Source organism: Musa acuminata, chromosome BXJ2-8 (genome assembly GCF_036884655.1).
Source record: "Musa acuminata AAA Group cultivar baxijiao chromosome BXJ2-8, Cavendish_Baxijiao_AAA, whole genome shotgun sequence".
Taxonomy (NCBI): Eukaryota; Viridiplantae; Streptophyta; class Magnoliopsida; order Zingiberales; family Musaceae; genus Musa; species Musa acuminata.
In genome coordinates this window covers 7036435-7063144 of record NC_088345.1, presented here as the reverse complement: position 1 = coordinate 7063144, position 26710 = coordinate 7036435, and the positions used below count along the sequence as shown (strand labels likewise).

Here is a 26710-nt window from a genome sequence, read left to right as displayed (position 1 = left end):
GTCGAGCGGAAAATGGACCGTTGGTTTGTGTAACCCGGCTAGGGTTAGCCAGGTTGATTCACCAGGGTTGTTGACGGTCTTTTATTTTTATTTTTTTATCCTCAGCAAAATTGAATATATATATATATATATATTTATATATATTGAAATATCAACGGTTTATTATATTTGTATATAATGTTATGAAATTTAAAAATAGTTAATCTAAATAACATCATATTTTTATATTCCAAAGTTGCAAGGATCGATATGTAAAATTCCGCATGCTTTGGACTCGATTCCATACCCTCAGCCGGCGTCGTTCAACGCACCTCTGCTTTCTTCTCCTTTTCCTTTCCATACCCCTTGCCGGCGTCGTTCAACGCACCTCTGCTTTCTTCTCCTTTTCCTCGACAACGCACGCTTTGGGACTCGATTCCATACCCCCGGCTGGCGTCGTTCAACGCACCTCTGCTTCATTCTCCTTTTCCTCGACAACGCACGTTTTGATCGTTCCGAACTCGACCTCCTCGAGTATTCTCATCTTCTTTGCCTCCCCCATTTTCTGAGATCTCTGCTTGAGGTGTTGCGTCCCTTTGGATACTCAAGCTTAAGCCACGCGGAAGAGTTTCATCTGTTAGATCGGTCCAATGGAGGGGAACAGTTGGGGGCTGGCTGAGGGTGAACTTTCCGCTGCCGCTAATGGGAGGTCTGCCGACTGGAGGACCCAACTTCAGCCCAAGGCGCGCCAGATGATTGTAAATAAGATGTAAAGTGGATTATATGTTTCTCCTTAAAATTTCCTTCTTTTTGATTTGCTTTTAAAGATTATTAATGATGTGACGGTGGATCATCACCATGGATTATGAATTTGATAGATGAGTTATCGATGTTGGGTGAGATTAGGTCGTCTCTGCTGCTTGGTTGTGAAATTTTGATGCTTTTGCAAAAACATCATCGTGAAGTGTTTTTGCAAAAACATCATCTTGAAGGAGTAATATTTTATTCATATATCAATCTATCGAATTTGTTTTCTTGAAGGAGTAATATTTTATTCATATATCAATCTATCGAATCTCAGCTACTTCGGATTCCCCATTTACTCTTCCAGTTTCTGTTCTTCGGAAATTGAGTGAATTGCACCCCACTTAAATAGTAACGTTACACCGGAGATACACAATTTGATTGTTACCTATTACACTGGAGATGTCGCTGCACCTTAACTGCCCTACCTTGCCATATGAGCCATATATTCTTCCAGCTCCCCTTTTTGGTAGACAGATTCATGGTGTAAAGAACTTTAGAGTTGTTTCTAAAAAACTAACCATTTTGTACTTTTGACCATCCATTTTATCTATATCCTTTGTTCTTGGTTTAGTTGTACCTATTCTGAAATCCTTGTATCTGGAGTTTTTCTCCTCAAGTTCTAAATAGGAATTTTTGTGAATGCTGCTCTCATAAAGGAAAGTAATTTAATTAGGACCATTGGAACCATAATAGATTGCTTGGAAAGTTAATTCATATATAGTGAATTCAAATATAGGCTAAGTTGATCATGCTAAGAGGAACTTTCTTATGTACTATTGCCATGACACAAGAAATTTCCCCTTATGAATTTTATGGATCGGATGTTGACATATAATGTATACCTCTTCATTTATTTCTCAACCACAGTGTTAGTTATGTTTAAAACCCCATCAGATACCTTTTCTTAGCTCATAAGAACCCTTTTCCCTCAGTTTTCCATCATGTATATTTATGAAATTGATAGCACTGGCATTGATATTAAATAAAATTGTCTTTAGAAGTCTTGTTTTGTAATTTGAATCTTCGTTCAATCATTTTCTTTCGGAGTTCAATATGTCTCAAAGTTCAATATGTTCAATCTTGACAAATTCTTTGTTCTTGCACATAGGTTACATGGTTCTTGTCCTTCTATCACCTATAATCCTATTGTTTCTCAAAATTTCTTCTGTTCAAAACTTTTGTTGTATTATTTCAATGTTTTCTGTTTGTAGACTCGAGACTTTGAAGAGGCACCTACCAAACTCTGGACCTGAGGATTTGAATCAACTTCGGAACATTGCTGCTCGGTTCGAGGAGAGGATATTCACAGAAGCTGACAATCAGGTACATTTTATTAGACTGACTTCAAATTCAGTTGTTCTAAATTACTACTCTGTCTGATTTTACTAGGATGGCATTACCCTCTAATAGGTGCATGTTCAACTAGTTGTTATGGAGGCATTTGCTTCTTGTCTGATGATAATCAATACTTTCGTATTTTCTTCCCTGTGGTAATGGCTACAAGTAAAAAGAGCATAGCTTTGTAGTACAGAAAGCAATTTATTTTTTGTTTCTTTGTTGGTGTGTGTAATTAAATCACAGATAATTCTGTTTGTTAGAATCTCACCCTTCAGAAAACATATGTTACTTATGAACCGTTGGCTAACTAAACTGTACGTATGTTAATATACTTTGTAGATGCATTGTTATAAGCATTTTGAATGGCAAACTTTGGCCCCTCCTTGTCTTTATCCTTGTATATGTTAACTAAACTGCACTTGTATTTTTTTCCTTTTTCTTTCCTGTTGTTGTTGCTGTAAAAGTAAGACTTTGAAGAAGCACTCTTCTAACTCTTTGTCTCTCAGTCGGAGTATTTGAGGAAAATTTCTCTGAAATTGCTCTCAATGGAGAGTAAAACTCAGCATTCTGCATCAATCAACACTTCAGTGTCCAACAGCAACAACCAAAATTCTACAGATCCAGGTACTTAAAAGTTGAGTTCCTTTTAGTCACAAATCAGGTATTTTTAATAATTGATATGGCATTTTAGTTGGAATATGGAAGTCATTTTTCCCTTTTCAAGTATATTAATTTTGTTCTTTTTCCTTTTAAAGATGAAGTGTTAATTGCACTTGTATATTGCTGAATCGAACTCTTTATTTCCTTGCTGCTAGCTGCTCAAGAATTTCTTCCTGTGTTCTTTACTGTCAGCATGATATGGCTGAAACCTGCTGTTTGTCCACTGGAACTGATTGTCCATTATTACTAGTCAAGTTTTTGACAGGGTATTTTTGCAGTCTGATTTTTCTGCCACCTCTGATCTATCCTGTTTTTCTTTTTTTTTTCTCATTTTTCAAATGTATCTCCTTCGAGACAATTTCTTAGTTGGATTTCTGAAATGGTGCTTATCGTTTTGACAGGAGCATAATTTTCTTTTCCAATTTATTGCTTGATTTAATTATTTTGTTTTGTATCCAATCTCCGAATTGAATGAACCAAGTTCCAGAGTTTCCTTTTTCTGAACTCTTAATCGTGAAGCTGTTTTCCATCAGCTTTTGATATGCCTTTAGCGAATAGACTAAGGTAACCTTCTTGATTGTTTTAACCCTATTTGAATGTTGAATAATTTTGCATTAGAGAATAGCTTGTCACTCTCACTAGCTGGTTTTACACTTATTTTGAATATATAAAGAATGATGCTTTAGTGTTTTTTTCATAAAATCTTTGGTCAAGAATGCTAGTTATGAAAGTTCTTGAGCTGCGATAATATTATGGATGAATTGTTTGATTTAGTTTACCATATAAAACAACAATAAAGAATCATAGAATAATAATATTATGTTCTGATCTAGTGAAATGTTTAATTGATATTGATGTGGTGGATGTCGGTGATGCCCCAGTTAGCCTGACTTGATTCAAGGCAGTGTGCACAAGAAATTTGAGGTGGTTTGGATGTCCATCGAGGAGCCAACCTATACGAAGATCGAGGTCAATGGGGTGCTTGACTAGGTCCCTTCGACGCTCGAGTTAAGTTGGAAACTAGAGTCACGAGAGAATAGTAACTAATATGAGAAATAGTAAATTGGTGGGCTTTATAGTGGGATAGGCTCAAGGAATATTTTGCAGTATGGGCGGACTATTCCTCCTTAAGTCCAGTACTATAGCTATGCTTTGATGGTTGCCATCCTGGCTGGGTCCCATCCCTCTCGTAAACCGAGCTACCACATGGCGAGCTATTATTGGGGAGTGAACTTCGCCTCTGTCATTTGTCCCCCTCCCCAATGGTGTGCTTCGAGACCTTCCTATATGTATCAAAGCATGGCCTAGTATCAACTTAGTACATTGCGTCTAGGTCATCATGTGTATGGTGGTTTGGACGTGTCGTGGTTCTAGTGTCCCATACTAGGAAGGCATCTAGGGCATGTTTTCATGCTCGACTCAAGGGAGGCATCTCGAACGTGTTTTCATGCTTTCGCCCAAGGCGCTTCACTCTTGGGTCGAGGGAGGTGTCTCGGGTGCATTTTCTCACTTGGCTCAAGGGAGGTGTCTCAGGCGCATTTTCGTGCTTAGCCCGAGGGAGGCATCTCGAGTGTTTTTTCACGCTTGGTCTGAGGGAGGAGAGCTTGTTTTGATGGATAATCAACTTTCCCTCCGGTCAACCTTCGATTGGTGGGAAAATTGCAAGTGTTACATCAGCATAACATCGAGTGGGAACTTCTTGAAGTCGAGGTGATGATTTGATGGGACCTTAAGAATTTTAACCTGTGCTTAAGGACTATGAGTGGGCCTCCTACTATAGTGGGGCTCACCTTGCATCTAGAGTTCCACCTTGCAATCTTTAAGCCTTCTGCCTTTCCTCTTCCTCTCTCAAACTTCTAAAGTATTGGATGTCTTCTTCATCAGGTCGAGAAGATTTCTTCTATGTCATTCAAGTCCCAAGGGAGTCGAAAACCTATCCTTGGATAGCCCAAGGATGAGAGGGGGTGCACTGTCCTCTTCCATCTCAAAAGAGATAATTATAATTGATCTAAAGGTCGATAGGGATCTTCGGGCTATGAAGGATGCCTATGACCAAGTCTAGGGTCATAACTCCCGAGTACTTGAAGCACTTGCACCTTAAGTATTCTATCCCAATCGAGTATCGAATGTAGGTACCTTAGCCTGGGTAATGACCCTTTGATCCAATGTGTAGTTACTTTTGCCCATATTGTCTATACGTCGGAGGCAAGACTTGTGGAGGATCTCCCCATCTGAGATGGTGCCCAACTTGTGGCATTGTTTGGTGGCTTTCCTTAGGGAATGTTACCACGCTGGCATAACTCCGACTTTGAACCTGTTCCTCTCCTGCTTTTGAGTCTGCAAGAGGGCAAATATTTATTTTCTTGCCCCTCGGGAGGGGTTTATAATAAAGGGAGCCTCGACTTTCAATAAGGGTTGGAAGGGGTGGTATTTCTTCATCACGATCGATTTGGAATAAGGCTTTAGTCTGGACTGGTTGACACACATATTCACCAACACCCCACCCTTCCTGATCGAGAAAGAGAGAAGTCAGGTGCTTCGGCTGGGAGAAATCTTATCTTCCTCTGCCATAAAATACATGGATGAGGATTAGTTAATCATTGTTGGCCTAAGTCCAGCTTCTCGAGGTAGTCCCTATCTCTTGAGGTGTTTCAAATTTGGCTTTCCTGACATGCTGTTGGCTTTCTTGTTTCTCCTCTATAGGCATGAATCTTGGAGAGTTGAAGAGATGGGTCGTAACGGCCATGTCGAGGGCATCGACTCCTCCAACGCTAGTGCTAATGCTAGCACTAGTAGAGCCGTTGGCTTTAGCTTTGCCCGAGCTAACCCCTACGACCCCTTGGGTGGCCAACACGGAGCCTCAGCCCCAGTCGCTGTCAACCCCAGCAACACCTCGAAAGCGAGGAGTCATTCAGAAACGGAAAGCTTCCAAGGTGTTAGGGAGCCACCCCTCGAGCCCCTATAAGCCTACCAGGAAGACCTCGTGTCGGGGTCTCGTTTAGGACTTGTACAAGCATCGACTAGTCCCTTTCGTAGCCATGAAAATAGGGCACCTCCCCGACCTAACTAAGGGAGTGCCATTAGATCCGAGATGGGAGGGGCTAAAAACCTCCCAAATTGTCCGGAAGGACGTCCATCAAGCCACTGAAAACCTCCGAGGGGCGCCAATCACCCCCCTGGCTAAGGAGGTTTACACAATGCCTTCTGAAGCATTGATTGAGGTAGTGGTCAAGCTGGCGGTTGTGGTAAGTTGTTTCTTGAGCTGTTGCCCCTCAGTCTTTTGCTTCTCTTTCTTTTTCACTAATTGTCTATATTTCCTCCCTGCAACACATTCACTATTTGATGGGGCTGGTCGATCGAGTTCAAGACTTGGGGGTTGTCGTCTCCAAACAAGCCGAAGAGATCGATCGATTGTTGGCAGAGAATGACCAGCATAAACAAGTGGTTGACCTGCAGTTGGAAGAGAGGGTGGCCTAATTAGAGGTGCAACTCGGTGCCGAGAAGGAGCGGGCTAAGGGCCCACAAAAGCGCAACACCTCCTATGCCGAGCAACTAAAGGCAATATGTGACAAGTATCACACCATGGAGGACAACCTGCTGAAGCATGAGGCTGAAATAATGGAACTGAAGGTGCAGCTCAGTGAGCGAGATCGCCACATCATAAAGCTGGAGGAGCAGCTCAAGGCTGAGGCAACACTACTGCCAAAGAGGGAGACTAAGGCGGTCACTCGATATAAGACCTTGATCGGGTTCAATAAGGGGTTGCTGTGTTCGGGTTACTCCTCATTCCAATATGGCTACCTCCTTGCCCTCGCGCGCTTCAAAGCAAAACATCTCGGGCTGGAGGTGGAGGAAGACCCGTACACTGACCATCCGGAGGACAAGGACGTATCGGTGCAACTAGAGGTGCCCTTCAATTACAATCCAACTGACTCCTTTATTAACGTAGGCACTCTAGGCACCTTGGCCACACAAACCCCCTCGACTATCGCTCTCGCCCTGGATGCTCCTCGAGCAACCGAGTAATATGTTTCCTTTTGTTTGTTTTTATCTTTAGTTTTTGTGAGTCGGATTTCTTCTACGTTGAAAGCTATAAAGACCTGAATCATATACTATAACTTGTCCTTCTATAAGTGAAAGTTCCTCATATTTCATTTACAAGTTGTTTATTGATGCATCCATCATATTTCAGTTACAAATCTCTTGTACAAGTTCCTCGGTTAGTTCGCTCATCGTTTGAGGCCCGACATAAGGGGTAGAACTTTTTTAAGTTTGATATGTTTCATGTACTTGGGAGCAATGTCCCTCTTGTCGTCTCAAGTCGGTAAGTTTTGTCTCAGACCACGTCAATGACTTGATATGGTCCTTCCTAATTCGGTGCCAGCTATCCTTTAGAGCGAGTCGTGTCACTTATTTTCACCTTTCGAAGGACTTAATTACCAAGCCTAGTACTTTAGGGATAGACACATTTGTTGTAAAGCTTGGTGACGACTTTCTTGTAGTTGAGCATCTTGAAGTGTGCCTTGGCTCAGACTTCATTATTATGGTCTAGATTTGCTCGAAGTCCCTTCTTAGAATGACCTCATCATAGCACTCGACTCAAGAGATCGGGAACACCATCTTGAGAGGTAATTTGCCTCTGTGTCGAATGCCAAGCTAAAGGGTGATTCGCTTGATCTGATCTTTGGAGTCATCCGAGAGGCCCATTAGATGTTGGTTAGCTCCTCTTCCTAAATACCTTTTGCGCTAGCGACCTGTTTCTTGAGTCCTTTCAATATGGCTCGGTTTGTCAACTTGGCCAGTCTATTGGTTTGGGGGTGGGCCACTGAGTCGAACCTTAACTGAATGTCGTAAGATTAGCATAATTCTTTGAACTTTGTATTGTTGAACTAGTGATGTAGAACAGAGTAGAGAGAAAGCAAGAACAAGATAACAAGAGAGGAGTGAGATTATAAAGGAGATTAAGAGATTAGAAGAGAGAAGTTGCAATTCATTTAATTCAAATCTGAAGTGATTTATCCATTGACAAACTCCACTATTTATAGGGGTTTAGGTGCCTTGGTATAATCAATAAAGTCAATAATTCCTAAGAATAATCTCTTAGGGAACTTGTATGCCTTTTAGAATCTCGAAGACAAATGTGGCTTCTAGGATACCTAAATAGTAAAAAGTGTACTTAATACAAGAGCACACTTAATAAAGTAGAGTTCTTAGGTTAATACCAAGAAAGATCTAAAAGACTTTTCAGTTTTGCACACAACTCTTAGAGTTTCCATGCTAAATAATTGATGACATTTTGTTGATTTCTTTGCCTAGAATAAACTCTTCTGAATTACTTTATAAAGCTATATGGTTCTCCATCATTTTCCCCCATTGGAAAAAAGTCTTCTCTAATCTCAATCCTTTCTTTCTATCTTGCTCTCTTGCTTCTCTCTACTTCTCTATACTTTGTTCTACATCAATTTGGTCTCATTATTACTTATTAGAAATGATAACTCCTAGAATCTTGAATCGGGTAATGATGTATAACCATACGAAACCCTTGTGATGGATGCAAGCGGCTAAACTTCGACCCACTTTATGAAGTAGTCCACCTTAACTATAATGAACTTGCATTGTCCCAAGGCCAGTAGGAAGGGGCTGAGGAGGTCCATGCCCCATTATGTGAAAGGCTAACCGTATTTGATCCTGACGGGTATCACTAGCTGATGCTGGACTTGAGCAAACCTCTAGCATTAGTCACACTTCTGGGTGTGGGAGATTGCGTCCTTTCTAAGCATCGACCAGTAGTACCTTGTCATAACCTTGAAGGCGAGCATCCGATCGTCGATGTGCTATTTGCATGTTTTCTCATGCACCGCAACCAAGACATGTTCATCCTCCTACGACGTCAAACATCTTAGGAGAGGTTAGTTAAAGGACCTGAGATATAGGCTATCATTTATGATGCAATACTGGGCTTGGTGGTATTTGACTTGTTTCGTCGAGGAACAGTCAGTCGGGAGCATGTTGTCCCATTTGTATCGCAAGATATTGTCCATCCAACAAGACTCATCTTCAGTTTGGGAAACTTTCAGGGCGCCAATATGTTAGGACTCTAGCTAGGAGAGTCCTAATTGAGAGGGACATTCATGTAAAACCTACCTAAGCCGACCCCTATTAAAGACGTGAAGTGGCCGGCTAGGGTTAGGAGTTATTTCTTAGAGAAGAATAAGGAGTTGTAAAGGAATAGGAGTGTTGAGTAGGAGTCTTATTAGGAGTTGGTTAGAAGTAGGAGTCTTGAGTAGGAGTCCTATTAGGAGTTGGTTAGAAGTAGGAGTCTTAAGTAAGAGTCCTATTAGGAGTTAGGGTTTAGAAGCCCTATAAATAGTCATGTATTCCACCTCTTTTCATAAGCAATAGATGAATCTTTTCTGCAGCCTTTAAGCAGCAACTTGGAGGGAGGAACCCCTATAGAGTTCCAAGAAGGCCGATCCCCTAAAGAGATCAATCCTAAGTCTAGAATCTGTAAGGGTTCTAACACCTGGTATCAGAGCAGCGTTCTTGGCGTCTCGCTGCCCTTCCACAGCCATCCATCAACCCTCCACAACCACTCAAAGCAATTCCCACAATTGCTTAAGAGATCGTTGTCAAATTCCGCCGTCATCTCTACCACCACGGATCATCCTTTGATCTCCCCGTGAATTGCAACAGGTTCTGGTTTTCTACCTTACTGCTACTGCAATTTAGTTATCCTTATTTGAAAATCCCAAAAAAAATATTCCTATATTGTTGCATAAACTTTTCGTCATAAAGTTTTCATCTCTACGACGAAAGATACATTGCAGAATTCCAACCGTATAGTTTGATCTTGTTACTATGTTTTTTCTATCCAAATCTCTACGAAATTTTTATGACATCTTTGACATTTCCTAACAGCAGATTTCCTTTAGTTTTGTCAAAAAATTCTCAATATAAACCATTGATATTTTACATCTAATCTGCTATACTTGAAAATCTGCACTATAAAATTTCAGCCGCATAGCACTATTTGTTTGATTTTGATACTACGTTGTTTCTATCCAAATCTCTACGAAATTTTTATGATAGCTTTGACACTTCCTAACAGTAGAATTTCCTTTGGTTTCATTAAAAAATTCTCAATATAAATCACTGATCTTTTACGTCCAATCTGCTATATTTAAAAATCTGTGCTGCAGAAAATTTCAGCCGCATATTGTTGCCTTAACCCATCTATTTGCAATCTTTTTTGAATGAAATTTCTTATACACTTCATATATCATCTTGGCTTCCATCTATGATTGATCTATTAAGAAATTCATCTCTAAAAACAATTTTGTGTTGCTGCAATTTTTTGTCGTAACCCGCTGAAATTTCTCGACGAGAATTCTGCAATCGCAACTTGCACCAATTTCCTTGCTGTTATACTGCCGAAATTTTCTTGATTAAATTAGATATCCTTGCTGTCAAATAAACTGTGATTTTGCTATCAATTCCCTCCTCAATTCTCTCAAGTTTTTGGTGGCAATTACGTCGAGAAACCGTTGTTTCTTCGACGATAATTCTACTCTTACAAGACAGCACATACTTGCTGCAACTTTCACTTATTTCTATCAAACCTTTGCTACCATCTACCACAAATCCAAAACTTTCATCTACAGTCCTAAAACTCCACCAAACCACACCCTCAAACTGCACCCAAAATAGCCACAAAATAAGCCTAAACTGTAACCTACATCCACCGATCTACCAACCCTTTCGACCATCACCTCTCTCAACCAATACATGCCTTTAACCCGACAACAAAAGAGAGATCTTAACATCACAGATTTGGCGGCATATACTATGACATCTGAGGAGATAATCAGTGCTAAATTCGAAGCCTTCGAGGCGCGAATGGAGGATAAGATTCGGACGCTCTTTACCGAACTCAGATTGGGCCGACCACTAAGCCCGAAGAAATCACATCAAGGAGAGAGCTTTGCCCAATCGCACCAAGCCCAAAGATATGACTTCCAAGAGAGGGGAAGCTCTATGACCAACCCCAACTATCCATGCATGAGAGTGGATTTCCCTAGATGGGAAGAAGGAGACCCGATTAGTTGGATCTCGCATGCGGAGCGATATTTTCGGTACTATAAAACCGCGGATGCATCTATGGTGAAAATTGCAGCTATACATCTTGAAGGGGATGCTATATAGTGGTTTGACTGGTTTGAACATACTTACGGAGTCCTTTCATGGCGACAATTCAAAGAAGGACTGCTGATCCGCTTCAAACCAACCGATTACGAGAATATTGATGGACAACTAGCAAAGATCCGACAAACCTCTACCATTCAGGAGTACCAAACCAGGTTTGAAAGGTTATCTAATCAAACTTGTGATTGGTCTCAAAAACAGCTATTGAGGACCTTTATTGAGAGCTTGAAGCCGGAGATCCGAGGAGAAGTTAAAGCGCGATAACCATATACGCTTATGGCAGCCATCTCTTTCGCACGACATCAAGAGGAGCAATTGAACCATGAAGCTTAAAGGACTAGGGTCGCTCCTCAACTAGTAATATTGAACCCCTCAGCCCCCCCTACTATCGACCAAGTCCCTACACCAAAGAGGTTAATAAGAGAAGAGCTTCGGGAGCGATATGCGAAGGGGTTATGTTGGCATTGTGACGAGCCGTGGAGCCGTGAGCATCGCTGTAGTAAAGGGAGACTTCTTATGATTGAATCAATAGAAGAAGAGGTCATTAAACATCCAGAAGAGAGCCTTGAACATGAAGAAGAAGATGCAGAAGAAGAGCCACAACCGACCGAAGTTACGGTACATACACTAGCCGGCTACTCAAACCCGCAAATGATGAAAGTTGGAGGCCTTCTCAAACAACAACCGATCACTGTTCTTATCGACACGGGCAGTACTAATAACTTTCTAAACAGTAAGGTTACTATCCAGATAGCCTTACCTATCGAGAATTACAACAGGTTTGACGTTAAGGTCGCCGATGGATGGATTTTGAAGTATGATCGTAGGCGCCCGCAAGTGAAACTGTTGCTGATCATGAGGCCTTACCAAGAGATAATTGCATATTTCTTCTTTCTCCCTCTTGATGATCATGAGGCCATGCTCATAATTAAATGGTTGACGACATTAGGTGATATTTCTTGGAATTTTATGCAATTAATTATGAAATTTTACAGTAAGGAGAAACAGGTGATACTGAACGGGAAACGTGGGGGCGACGTAACGACGATTTGCACACAACAAATGGAGAAGGTTTTGCATAAAACATACAACAGATTTTTGGTACAACTTGAGCAGCAAACTAAGGGAGAGCCAATAGAATTTGAAGATCCAAACCTACTTCCTTTGCTTGCTGAATTTTTAGATATATTTGACGAACCGTACAACCTACCTCTTACCCGTCGGCATGATCATTATATAACGATTCTTTCAGGCAAACCTCCAGTAAATACTCGGCCATATCAATATCTACATCTCCAGAAGGATGAAATAGAAAGGATTGTAAAAGAGATGCTCGAAACATGAGTTATTCGGCCAAGTTGCAACCTCTATTCTTCACCGGTGCTACTTGTACGCAAGAAGGACGGAATATGGCGATTATGTGTTGATTACCGAGCTCTCAATGGCATAACCATCAAGGATAAATACCCTATTCCAGTAGTAGATGAGTTGCTAGATGAAAGGGAGCACAAATCTTCACAAAGCTGGACCTTCGATCCGGGTATCATCAAATACGAGTATGCGAAGAAGATATGCCGAAAACCACCTTTTGAACACACAACAACCACTATGAATTTTTGCTTTCTTCAAAAGAAGGTGGAATATCTTGGGCATATCATATCAGAGGAAGGTGTGGCAGTAGACCCCTTCAAAATTGGAGCAATGCAAAACTGGCTGACCCCGAGGAACATAAAATTGCTACATGGCTTTCTAGGTTTAACAGGCTACTACTGCAAGTTCGTGAAAAACTATGGAGAGATCAGTGCACCACTTACTTCCTTACTGAAAAAAGATGTCTTCCAATGGTCGGACAGAGCCTCCGCTGCCTTCGACAAACTTAAGGCAGCCATGATGACGACGCCGGTGCTAGTACTACCAGATTTCAGTCGACCCTTCATTATTGAGGCCGATGCATCTGGAGTCGGAATGGAGTCATTCTCATACAAGATGGTCGACCACTCGCATACACTAGCAAGGCATTATCTCCCTCCCATCAAAATATATCAACATATGATAAGGAGATGCTCGCCATTGTGCACGCAGCAACGAGGTGGAGACTCTACTTGATTGGTCGACGATTTCAAATTAAAACCGACCATAAAAGCCTCAAGTACTTTTTGGAGCAAAAGATATCATCCCCTGAGCAGCAAATATGGGTAACAAAACTTCTTGGAATTGATTATGAAATAACTTGCAAAAAGAGGAAAGAGAATGTTGTTGTAGATGCGCTTTCGCAGCTACCCGAGCAAGTTGAATTTTTGGTCATTTCACTTTCGACTAGTGACTTCCTTGAGGATATTAAGATGGAATGGTAAGAAGATTTGAAGACCAGTAAGATCATAAAAAAATTGGAGGAAGCACTAAGCTTCGTGGCTCATTACAATTGGGACTCAAAAGAATTACACTATAAGGGACGCATTGTGCTTATGATAAATTCTACTTGCATCTTCACGAGCAGATTTTGGACAAAGTTATTTCATATGCAGGGTACTAAATTGAAAAGGAGTATGACATATCACCCACAAACCGACGGCCAGATGGAAGTTGTAAATAGGTGCTTGGAGACAGCCCAAAGCCACCCACCAAATATGACTACCCAAGGAGAACTTCAGACTCAGCCAAGTGCCATTATTGATCGACGGATCGTGACTCGACGATGACGATCCACTACTGAATTGCTAATACAGTGGGCAAACCTACTAATAGAAGATGCCACTTGGGAGAACTATGATGACTTGAAGATCAAATTCCCAAAATTCATGAATCGTCAGCCTCGAGGACAAGGCTGATTTGAAGAGGGCGGGTTTGTTAGGACTCTAGCTAGGAGAGTCCTAATTGAGAGGGACATTCATGTAAAACCTACCTAAGCCGACCCCTATTAAAGACGTGAAGTGGCCGGCTAGGGTTAGGAGGTTATTTCTTAGAGAAGAATAAGGAGTTGTAAAGGAATAGGAGTCTTGAGTAGGAGTCTTATTAGGAGTTGGTTAGAAGTAGAGGTCTTGAGTAGGAGTCCTATTAGGAGTTGGTTAGAAGTAGGAGTATTAAGTAAGAGTCATATTAGGAGTTAGGGTTTAGAAGCCCTATAAATAGTCATGTATTCCACCTCTTTTCATAAGCAATAAATGAATCTTTTCTGCAGCCTTTAAGCAGCAACTTGGAGGGAGGAACCCCTATAGAGTTCCAAGGAGGCCGATCCCCTAAAGAGATCAATCCCAAGTCTAGAATCTGCAAGAGTTCTAACATAATACTCCTTAAAGACAGCATCTCGACCTACATGTGGTCTTCCTTCGTTGTTCAAGTCGAGGCCAACCTTGCTAATGCATCCGCTTGTGAGTTCTCTTGATGCACCTGAAAGATTTCAAATTTAGAGAAATGGGGTGTTAGCTTTTGTACCTAACAAGGTACTTCGCCATTGTTGTGTCTTAAGCCTCGAAGTTCCCCTTGAATTGGTTCACCATCAGTTGGGAATCGTTATAGATCGTTAGCTCTTGAATGACGAGCTCCTTAGCTAGTTGAACATCGGACAGGAAAGCCTCGTACTTTACTTCATTGTTGGAAATCATGAATATGACGTTGAGAGCCTACTTGTAAATATGCTTGTTTGGGCCTCTGAGGACAAGACAGGCTCCTCCTCCCTCGGTAGTCACTAGCTCGTCAACAAACAGGTCCACATAATTCGAGAAACTTTCCTGAGTTCAGCATTTGAAATGTTTCAGCTATATCGACCAAGTGTGCATCAGTTGTTTTACTTTCCATAATCATGTTGTCCATATAGGCTTCGACGTTCCTCCCCTTGTGGTTTTTTAACATCTTGTTATCATTCTTTGATATGTTGCACCCGTGTTTTTTTAGTCCGAAGGGCATAACTTGGTAGTAGGACGTCTCTTGGTTGGTGATGAAGGAGATGTATTCTGGGTCATCAGGTGCCATTCGCATTTGGTTATATCCCGAGAAGGTGTCTAAGAATGTAACTTATGCCCCGAGGTGGCATCTATCAATTGATCAATCCGAGGGAGGGGGTAGTTTTCCTTTGCCAAGTTTTTAATTTTGTACTGTACCGGTTGGTATGGGTAGTATGTAACGGTCTGCTATCCTATTAGCATGCGAACCGCTCGTTACCGGATGGTACCAGATTTTTGGCCCTGTATTGGGTGATATGGGGCTGTTTCGACCATTACTGACTTGTATCAGGCGGTACTGGTCGATTTCGACCGTCACCAACCTGTATTAGGCAATAACGGTTGAAACCAATCGTTATCGATTAATATCAATTTTCAAACGGTCAATTTGACCATTGGAGGCATCTTAAAGGGTTTTTAAACCCTTTCCTCCCCCCTCTTTCAATCTATTTCACATTCACGCTCTCTTAAACTCTCTCAAACTCATTTTTACTCATAATTTCTCTCTTATTCTCACATTTTCACTCTCCTAAACTCAACAAAGCAACGGTTTGACGATTTGAATCGGACCAAAATTGCTAACCTTCCACAAGGCTACTCCTCAAAGTTCAAAAAAGATATGTGGCACTATTCTTACCTAATTTACATTAGTTTTGCTAAAACTATACTAAATATATATTTATTTCTAACTTAAAAACTCTATCCTAACTTTATTTTCTATTTTTAAGGTATTTTCGGAGGGTTTTATGCTTATTTTAGGCATACCGCTCGGTATGTCAATACATACCATATCGAGCAAAGCTTGGTATGCCAGTACAATATGAAATTAAAAACCTTGGTCCTTTAGATAAGTTTTGTTCAAGTTGGTATAATTAACATACATCCACCAGTTTTTATTAGCCTTCTTAACGAGAACAACATTAGCTAGTCGTTGTGTGTATTGTAATTCGGAAATAAAACCAACACCTAACCACTTATCTACTTCGACGTTGATGACCTACAAGCTATTAGGTACAAACTTGCATGACCTTTGTTTAATTGGTCGAGCCTCCAGAAAGATGTTCAAATGGTGCTAAGCTACATCTGAGTCCATCCCAGGCCATGTCCCTTGGGGACCAAGCAAAGACCTTTGCATTAGCCCGTAAGAAGTTTATTAGTTCCACTCGACTAGACTCGAGTAGAGTTGACTCGATCTTTAGTGTTCGATCAGGTTGAGCCTGGTCTAGTGGTACTTCAAGAAGGGTCTTGATCAACTCAGGATGGGGTACTAGCTTCATGCCGTCCTTGGGATCCATCAGCGACACCTCGAGCCGGAGTTTCTTCGAAAAGGACATCACGGTTAGGTAGCATTTGCAGGACTCCCTTGGATTGCTCTCTAATTCCCCGACTCCAGACCTTGTCGGGAATTTCATGGACATGTGGTAGGTTGACATCATCGCCCAAAGTCTATTCAACGCCAGTTGACCAATGATTGCATTGTACACTGAGGAGATGTCGACCATCATAAATTTAGTCAGCATTGTCTTATAATTAGGCTCCATGCCAAAGTTCACATGGAGATTGATCATGCTGAGGGGTGAGATGGAGTTGATGAACCTCGTGAGATAAGACATCGAGGTCAAGTTGTTAGTAGTCAATCCTAACTCTTAGTAGTCAACCCTAGCTTGTGAAAGGCATCAAAATAAAGGATGTTAGCGGAGCTACTTGTGTTGATTGTGACCCTCTTGACTAGGGTGTTGATCATTCTAACAAGGATGACTAGGGCGTCGTCATGGTTGGGGTTGAAGTGCCCTACCTACTCCTCTTTGAAAGTTATTTCCGGTTCACTTTCTATCGTTTGACGCTTCTCTGTTGCGGCTTGGGCATAGGCCTTCTTGTTAGATGAGCTATCACACTCGATGTCGGTTCACCAATGATTATGTTGATCTACTTCTCCACTGGGCCCTCTGGTTTCGAGGATGGCTCGTCTCCTTCGGATGAAACACTCAAGGTGCCCTCAACGAAATAAGTTCTTCGATTTGCTCCTTGAAGTGGCTGTCCTCAGTGTCATGCTCGTGGTCTTGGTGGAACCAATAGAATTTGGATCTATCTCTTCTTCTTGACACAAACCTCATAGGGCGAGGGTTGCAGCATCTCCTTATCTCTGATTTATATGATCACTCCTGTGCACGACATGTTGAGAGGGGGAAGGTTGACTCTCAACCAAAGTCTTGCTCGATCGAGAACTTTATGCCGTGAAGACCTCGGCATTGGGCACGAGTCGAGCGCTCCTACTTTAGGCACTTATACGATTGCTTGTACCTTTGGCCACCATTATTTAGGCCGTGATATATTGCTTGGTCCTTCGAAGCATCTCAGGCATGGTGGTCGGTTATCTCTCTATCAATGACCAGAATAATCTAATATACCTCAGTCCCATCATAAATGCCTGTACAAGGACAGAGGGGTGAACATTAGTGTCACCTTGGGCTTCATTGGTAAATCAGGTGGCAAAGTCCGATAGCAGCTTGCCCTTTGTATGTCAGCTTCCCAAGAGGGTAGTGGTCTAACGTCGAGGGTGCACATTCCCAGCAAAGTGCTCCTCGAACTCTCTTGCCAATTGAGCGAAGGTACTCACTTGGAGGGGTTTTAAGCGGGTGTACCACTACCACTTTTAGGCCGCACCTTTTAGGATTGTGGGGAAGGCTTAGCACATCATGGCGCCCAAAGTGCCATACAACATCATTTGGATATAGAATGCTGTTACATGCTTTGTGGGATCTGCCTTTCCATTGAATGCTTCTAGATTCGATAACTAGAAGCTCAAGTGGACCAATTCCTCCTTAATCTGTCAAGTAAAGGGGGACTCGATCAAGGTGAAGTCTACGGGGTTCCTAGTTCTTGTCATATGGAACTCGTGGTGCAGGTCCTCAAGGCATTGGTCCATTTGCTGGAGCTACGCTAGGAGGGTGTCTTCTGAGTTCACCAACTAGGCCTCGGACTTAAGCATTATTGACTACGGGTGGTAGGGTTCGTTAAACTTGACAATAGAGGACCAAGGCAACCCCTTAGCCAAAAGGTTGGTTGGCCAAGGAGGCTCTTGGGCAACCTATGACTGGGTCGATCAAGGCACTTAGGCAAGCGTTTGTGGTGCGACAAACTGTTGCAGTGGAAGGGTTGGCACCGACTGCGCCAATTGAGGTAACATGGGGACGACAGATTGTATCATCCTTGCCAGTGTTTGAACTTATTGAGTGAGGTTCATAAAGACCTTAGTCAGGTCCAACATCTGGATCAGGGTCTCTATTGACAAAAAGAGACTAGGATTGTCAAACAACTGCCAGTACCGTATTGGTGTTTGTGTTGAGGTGGATGTGTAAAGAGTTGGAAACGTTGGTTGTTGTCCACTTTGGGTGAAGGTGCTATGAGTCGATTACAGAGCACCCTCAATCGAAGACCTTAGTCAGGTCCAACATCTGGATCAGGGTTTCTATTGACAAAAAGAGACTAGGATTGCCAAACAACTGCCAATACTGTATTGGTGTTTGTGTTGAGGTGGAAGTGTAAAGAGTTGGAAACGTTGGTTGTTGTCCACTTTGGGTGAAGGTGCTATGAGTCGATTACGGAGCACCCTCAATCGAATGCTCATTGAGCGGGTTGGCAAAATGGCATTCTTGCAATATGGGCCCTCCTTCTAATGCCAAAATGATGTGATAGATGTAGGTGACGCTCCAATCAGCTCAACTTAGTTTAGAGCCTTGTGCACAAGAGATTCGAGATGGTTGAGGTGATTCGGATGTCCACCGAGGAGTCGACCTGCACGAGACCTAGGTTGGGTGGTGTGGCCGACTTGGTCCTTCCAATGCTCGAGTTAGTATTGAGGTGGGTAGTGGAGTCAAGGGTAAATAGTAACTCACATGGATAACAGTAAATTGATGTGCTTTATTGTAGGCTAGGCCCTGGGGATATTCTGTAGTATGGGCAGAATATTCCCCCTTGAGTCCATTATTGTAGCTATGCTTGGGTTAGTGCCATCTTGGTTGGGTCTCACACCTCTCACTGGCCGGGCATCTTCTTAATTGTAGCTATTACTTTTAATTTGACTTTTGGTGGATTTTCTTACTTTGAGCTTGTATTTTCTTGACGATAATATGAATGGTGTACTTTTGGACTGGTTAAGCTTGGTGTTGAGCTTACAATATAAGAGGGTAATATAAGTAATATAGACTGTATTAAGACAAATAATTAAAACCATTATATTTATTGATTTAGCATGAGACATTCTGTGTGCTAAAGGTGTTTAGTATCATCCTGTTAGGTATATCCTTTTAGGTAACAAACCCTTAAACTGATGATAGGTGTTAATTCCACTAACGATTTCCATGAAATGGGACTTCTAATCCTTCAGTTTCAAGTGTATTTTAGCAGCACCAAGATTCTTGCTTTTATGATAATTACCATGCTAAGACATGATGGATGTGATATACATTTCAGACATGACAAATATGAAATTATAGGTCACAAAGAGAAAGAAGAGAAAAGAGAAAAAACAAGAAAAGCATAAAAAGAGCCACATTTTGGATGATATGTATTGTTGTATACAATATACAAGAAAAGAATGTGCAGTACGTATATCACGTATGGGACGTGGTGGTCTGACATGAAATGGTGGAACAATGAAATATGACATGTTATTGTTTAATTTATATAAAATCATGATACTTGCATCTGATTATGCTTTTGTTTTCCTTATATAGTTTCCTTTTAGTCATACATCCTACACCTATTTGGCTCTATCTATTATGAGGGATGCCTTTTTGTTGAGTACATTTTTATAAATATTACTACCTCTCCTCATTGCAGGAACTCTTTTCACTATAGAATTAGACTCTGATGAAACCAGTGGGTGAGATGATATTTATTTAAATTATAGAATTAGAAATGTAGTTATAGTTAAACGATATAGTGTGTTTTCATATTGTTACAAAATTTTTATTAGTTATTCTTTAGTTGATATGCTATGTCTTTATTGCTTCATCATCTCTCTATGTGTGTTATGATGTGCATATGCTTTTTGATGATATGCATATTTTTTTTATTATTCATGTTATACTTTAGTCAGTGATTTAAAAAGCGCTAGGCGCCAAAGTCTAAAAACACCTGAAGCGCTAGGCGCTCGCCCGAGCGAAGTGAGGTGCTAAAATATAAAAATATATAATATAATTAATAAATATAATTATTTAAAATTTTAAATAAAAATATGCTTTTAAATTAAGAAAATCTAAGATACAAAATCACAATGTCACATTAACAAAAAGTTTCAAAATTCAAAACAATAAAATTTTACATCAAAATAAAAATTAACAACATTAAAATCAAAATAATATATTATTAATCTATTAACAGTAATGAAAATTAATCATTTCAAAATTCAAATAAACTTAATATTAAGAGTATACTGTATACTGAGCCTGACGGAGAAATGAGGAAGCAGCGGCGAGCGGCGGCAGCGACAAGCGGCGGTAGCGGGAAAGGGAAAGGGAGTGGGAGGCGCGAGCAGCGGGAGGGCTCGCGGGAGTCGCAAGCAGCGGGAAGGCTCGCGGGAGGGCTCGCGGGAGGTGCGAGCAGCAGGAGGGCTCGCGGGAGGTGCGAGCAGCGGGAGACGCGAGCAGCAACAGCGACGAGCAGCTGCAGCGGGAGCAGGAGCGACGAGCAGTGAGATCGGGAGCGGCAGCGGGTTAGGGTTGGGTAAGGGTTAGGGTTGGGTAAGGGTTATATCGGTTTAGTTGGTTCGATTGAACCAACTAACAACCGAACCAGGACCGAACCAGACCTAAAATCCTGGTTCGGTCACTTGGTTTGCCCAGGTGCTCGCCCGAAGCGCCCAGCGCCTGGGCTCGGGCGAGCGCCCAGGCGGCGCCTGTTTGAAGCGCGTCGCCTGGGACATTAGCGAGGCGCTCTGGCCTCGCCTCGCCTCGCCCGAGCGCTTAGGCGAGCGCCCGAGCGCCTCTTTCAATCACTGACCTTAGTTTTTATGGGATGACCATATTGATCTAAGAATTTTGGCTAACAGTTTACATCTCATGATAACTGTTGGGTTCTTGTCTCATACTTGGTTTTGGTGCATGACAAAAAAGGGGCCAAAAAAAGATGCATATTCATCCAGCCATAGAGGAGACCTACATTTCTTTGAAAGTGTATATAATATATAGACACTTTTATAAGAGCTAGAGTTTATGCAAGATGGAAATCCCAATGTACAGTTGAGTGACAAAAATATTCTTGGCAGGATATTATTCAACGACTTATCTTGATCTTCAACTAATCAATGTGAGAGAGAAACTTCTTGAATGCCATATGGCCTTCCTCACCCTAGAAGAGGTTTTGAAATGATCTTCTTTTTCTCTTTGGAACTACATTTTCCTTACTCCTACACATATTTATCTAAAATCAAGGAATGATTACTTTTATAGCCATTTCTTCACAACCAAATATGTTTTGAGAAGCCTTAATTATTGTCTTTGCTTGCAAAATAATTTATGGCAATTCACTTTTAGGGTAGGATATGATTAGGATTTACCTTTATGATACAAAAAAATATTTAATAACTAATGAGACAATAATTGAATAATAGTTTTTATGGTAGGTAATATCCCTTGGGCTTTTCAGTTTTCTAATTTGTTGTAGTGAAGAGATAGTTCTCTGTTTGTCTCAAAGAGTAATCCTGTTAATTTCATTTTCAAGTGTCTAAACAATTTGGTTGAATGGAAGGGAACAGATGGAGTCTGGCTGAGGGTGAAATTTCCGCTGCTGCTAGTGGGAGCTCTGCTGACTGGAGGACCCAACTTCAGCCCAAGGCACGCCATATGATTGTAAATCAGATGTAAGTGGATTATACCTTTCTCTTAAATTTTTCTTCTTTTTTATTTGCTTTTAAAGATTATTAATGATGTGACTGTGGATCACCACAATGGATCATGAATTTGATAGATAAGTTGTCGATGTTGGGTGAGATTAGGATGCCTCTGTTGCTTGGATGTGAAATTTTGATGCTTTTGCAAAAACATCTTTTGTCATTTGTGAAGTTTTAATTATGATCTTCTTCTTTCAAGAGTGAATTTTTTTCTTCAAGGAGGAGAAATATTTCATTCATATAGCAATCTGCTGAATCTCATCTACTTCGGATTCCCCATTTGGTGTTCCATTTTTCGTTATTCATATATTGAGTGAAATGCACCCCATTAAAATAGTTACGTTACACCAGAGATACACAATTTGATTGGTACATATTACACTGGAGATGTCAAGGCACCTTAACTGTCCTACTTTGCTATATGAGACATATTCTTCCAGCTCTCCTTTTGGTAGGTAGATTCAGCATGTAAAGAACTTATAGAGTTGCTTTTTAAAAACCAAACCATTTTTTACCATCCATTTTATCTATATCTTTGGTTCTTGGTTTAGTCTTACCTATTCTGAAATCCTTGGATCTGGAGGTTTTCCTTTCCTTGAGTTCTAAATAGGAATCTTTGTGAATTCTGCTCTCACAAAGTAAAGTATTTAATTAGGACCCTGGGAACCATAGATTGCTTGGGAAGTTAATTCATATTATAATGAATTCAAATATAGGCTAAGTTGATCGTGCTAAGAGGAACTTTCTTATGTACTATTGCTATGACACAAGAAATTCCCCTCATGATTTTTATGGATCGGATGTTGACATATAATTTATACCTCTTCATTTATTTCTCAACCACTGTGTTAGTTATGTTTAAAACCCCATCAGATACCTTTTCTTAGTTCATAAGAACCCTTTTCCCTCAGTTTTCCATCATGTATCTTTATGAAATTGATAGCACTGGCACTGATATTAAAGAAATTCATCTTTAGAAGTCTTGTTTTGTAATTTGAATCTTCGTTCAATCATTGTCTTTAGGAATTGAATATGTCTCAGGGTTCAATTTGTTCAATCTGGACAAATTCTATGTTCTTGCACATAGGTTAGATGGTTCTTATCCTTCTATCACCTATCATCCTATTGTTTCTCGAAATTTCTTCTGTTCAAAATTTTTGTTGTATTATTTCAATGTATCTGTTTGTAGACACGAGATTTTGAAGAGGCACCTACCGTTCCCTGAACCTGTGGATTCGAATCAACTTCAGAACGTTGCTGCTCGGCTCGAGGAGGCGATATTCAATGCAGCTCATAATCAGGTACATTTTATTAGACTGACTTCAAATTCAGTTGTTCTAAATGACTACTCTGAGTCTGATTTTACTAGGATGACATTTCCATCCAGTAGATGTGTGTTCAACTATTTGTTATGGGGGCATTTGCTTCTTGTCTGATGATAATCAATACTTCCGTATTTTTTTGTTTCTTTGTTGGTGTGTGTAATTAAATCACAGATTCTTCTGTTTGTGAAAATTTCATCCTTCAAGAAATATATGTTACTTGCAAGCCGTAGACTAACTAAACTGCACTTATGTTAATACACTCTGTAGATGCATTATTATAAGCATTTTGACTGGCTAACTTTGGCCCCTACTTTTCTTCGTCCTTGTATATGTTAACTAAACTGCGCTTGTTTTTTTTTTTTTTCCTTTTCTTTCCTGTTTTTGTTGCTGTAAAAGTAAGACTTTGAAGAAGCACTCTTCTAACTCTTATTTTCTCAGTCAGAGTATTTGAGGAAAATTTCTCTGAAAATGCTCTCAGTGGAGAGTAAAACTCAGCATTCTGCATCAATCAACACTTCAGTGTCCAACAACAACAACCAAAATCCTACAGATCCAGGTACTTCAAAGTTGAGTTCCTTTTTGTCACAAATGAGGTATTCTGAATAATTGATATGACATTTTAGTTGGAATATGGAAGTCAATTTTCCCTTTTTGAGTATATTAATTTTGTTCTTTTTTCTTGTAAAGACGAAGCATTAATTGCTCATGTATATTACTGAATCGAACTCTTTATTTCTTTGCTTCTGCTCAAGAATATCTTCCTGTGTTCTTTACTGCCAGCTTGGTAGGGCTGAAACCTGCTGGTAGTCTACTGGAACCGATTGTCCATTATGACTGATCAGGTTATTGACAGGGGGTTTTGGCACTCTGATTTTTCTGCCATGTGTGACCCATCTTCTTTTTTTTTGCTCATTTTTGAAATGTACTGCCTCCGATACAATTTCTTTGTTTGATTTCTGTAAAGGTGCTTATCGTGTTGACTTGGACATATTTTTTTCCTAATTTATTGCATTTTTCCTCATCCTTCCAAAAATTAAATCTTGATTTAATTATTTAGTTCTGTTTCCAATCTCTGAATTGAATGAACCAAGTTCCATAGTTTCCTTTTTCTGAACTCTAAATTGTGAAGCTGTTTCCCATCAGCTTTTAGTGAATTGAGTAAGGCAAATCCTTTTTTATTGTTTTAGGCCTATTTGGAGGTTGGGTCTAGTTTAACTCAATAGTTTTGCATTAGTGAATAGGTTGTCGCTCTCACTAGCTGGTTTTATGCTTATTCTGAATATATAAATAAAGATGTTTTTGTGTTTTTTTTCATAAAATCATCAGTCAAGCGTGCTAGTTATGAAAGTTAATGAGCTGCTATAATATTATGGATGAATTGTTTGATTTAGTTTGGCATATAAAACAACAATAGAAAATCATAGAATAATAATATTATGTGTTATGATCTAGTGAGATGTTTGATAGTACAATGTGAAAATAAATTGGAATTTATTGTAAACGACAACAGCATATGTGATTGATTAATTAATTGTTTCTACTAGAACTACAAATTGATGTACCTTATTAATAACTGTGCATTGTAACATAACATTCTTTCTGGAATGTGAAAGGACAAATAATATTTGTGACCTCTTTTTTTCAATAGGGTTCATTAGATTTTAGAATACTTGTCGACTCGATGGTATGCACAAATTATTTCTTCTTAAATGGACATTCTATCTTGTGGTAGTCCTAATTCTGTTCTTTTAATTTGCTTATACTTTTTAAATTTAGTCTTTAGAAGCAAAAACTGGCTTCTCAAGGCCTTTAAATGATTGTCTAATTAAATGAATCACAATGGTGATTGGAAGGGACATGTCTAAACCCTCTTTATCTAGAAGTTAGTAGGTGTATGGGCTTTATTTTTATAGCTTGAAGAATATGATTTGAGCAAAAGCAATTTCTTGTGTTGTGACCATAAATACCAAAGGCATGATAGGAGAAAAAGAATATGATTAGTAGTTATATGGGCTTTATTTTTATAGCTTGAAGAATATGATTTGAGCAAAAGCAAGTTCTTGCGACCGTAAATATCAAAGATATGATAGGAGGGAAAAAGAATATGATTAGTAGTTGTATGTGCTTTTTTTTTTAAGCTTGAAGAATATGATTTGAGCGAAAGAAAGTTCTTGCTACCATTAATATCAAAAACATGATTTGAGTAAAAGCAAGAATATGATTTGTCTCAGACTATGGAAACCTTATCCAGAATTCCACAAGATAGGGGAAAAAGAAAATTATTGACGTCTGGCTATTTGGATATAGCTATGGCTTCTTTGAGTCCTTTACATGACTGTCTAATTAAATGAATCAGAATGGTGATCGAAGGGGACATGTCTAAACCTTCTTTAAGTGAGAAGCTAGTTGCTGTATGGGCTTTATTAATATAGCCCCAAGAATGAGATTTGACATAGCAATCTTATAACAATTCACAGTGCCCTTGCTTTATTCTTGGTTCCTTTACTTTCTTAATATCATAAATATTCAAGACAAGATGCATTTTTGTCTCTGTATCTATTACCCTATTCAGAATAGTACTCTAAACTCGTTACCTCCTTTTAACTACACTATTGGACGAATTCAGCAGTAAAGATAAACCATATAAGAGGGAAAATACAAAATTCCAATTATCATGCATTTATCCAGTATTTGTTTGAAACATGGAACTCATTCGTCACCAGCTTTCTCCAGGATTGTCTCATCAATCAATTCTAGTCATTTAATTTAGCTAGATGCACTTGTTTCTTTGTTCTAGCATTAGGTGTTTCAGTATTTGGATTTTTTGCATTTGGACCTTTATGGGTAGTACTGTTTTAACTTTTAACAACATACGACCCGTCAGCAACCGAGTGTTTTCTCTTTGAATTCGTTAGACCTGGTATTCAAATGTTGTGAATTTTCAGCATGTCTCCATATAATTAAAGAAACCTGGTTGTCACCTGAAAAGTTATACGCAACCAATGTTTTCTCGGCATAATCATAACCAACTGAGAGCGAAGATTCATAATCCATTAGAGATTTTTGTTTCCTTCCATTCTAATTTTGACTGATTTCCATTTATCATGCATGATCTTGTAGTTTTCGAGTGCTGCACTAACTTGTTTTGCACATATATGTAAGATTGCTAAGACACTAGGATTGCCACTGAGAAGTAGCTGCTAAGAAGCTTTTAACTGAGGTGGGGCCTTGGATCGAGAAGCAAGAAGCAATTGGCAACGGGATATAAGAGTAATCGGTTCATGTTTCTGGTGTAAACTCAATAAACTGTGATGTTTCAAGAGTTTGGAATTAAGATTTGGTGTAATCAATTTTGATTATCAATGCAGTGCGTTGTAATCGATTCGACTTTATTTGTTATTTCGGTTTTGTAGTGCTTGGAGATGGAGAATACAATCGAGAGAGAATTTCTCTGTAGCTAAAGATGAAATTCTTGTATTTAATAATGCTTATTTCGTTTCAATAAAAGACTATATTGGATATGTCTAATAGGATTCTTTCATCGATCAAATTAATTTTAGTTCATCGAT

General features: G+C 39.9%; 1 protein-coding gene across 3 annotated transcripts; it reads left to right on the top strand.

Annotated features, from left to right (window-relative positions):
* Positions 1–248: 248 nt before the first annotated feature.
* LOC135618961 (mediator of RNA polymerase II transcription subunit 15a-like) lies at positions 249–26662 on the top strand. 3 transcript variants are annotated; one of them, XR_010489252.1, is made up of 8 exons: positions 249–748; positions 1998–2109; positions 2631–2748; positions 19767–19809; positions 21682–21786; positions 23006–23117; positions 23584–23697; positions 26304–26662. XR_010489252.1 is itself a non-coding variant. In XM_065120465.1 (8 exons), exons 1-8 carry the CDS (start codon positions 630–632, stop codon positions 26309–26311), a joined length of 735 nt encoding a protein of 244 aa, XP_064976537.1. In that variant the 5' UTR covers positions 251–629; the 3' UTR covers positions 26312–26662. The 3 variants fall into 3 exon arrangements, 2 of the variants coding, with proteins under 2 accessions (XP_064976537.1, XP_064976538.1); XM_065120465.1 differs by having other exon boundaries at positions 251–748; positions 23580–23697; XM_065120466.1 differs by lacking the exon at positions 19767–19809 and having other exon boundaries at positions 253–748; positions 21675–21786; positions 23580–23697.
* The last annotated feature ends 48 nt before the right edge of the window (positions 26663–26710 follow it).

Coding starts and splice junctions, on each gene's coding strand:
- LOC135618961 (XM_065120465.1), top strand. CDS start 630: ATGGAGGGGAACAGTTGGGGGCTGGCTGAGGGTGAACTTTCCGCTGCC. Junction 2,749..19,766: donor CCAAAATTCTACAGATCCAG/GTACTTAAAAGT, acceptor TCCTCATTGCAG/GAACTCTTTTCACTATAGAA. Junction 21,787..23,005: donor CATATGATTGTAAATCAGAT/GTAAGTGGATTA, acceptor ATCTGTTTGTAG/ACACGAGATTTTGAAGAGGC.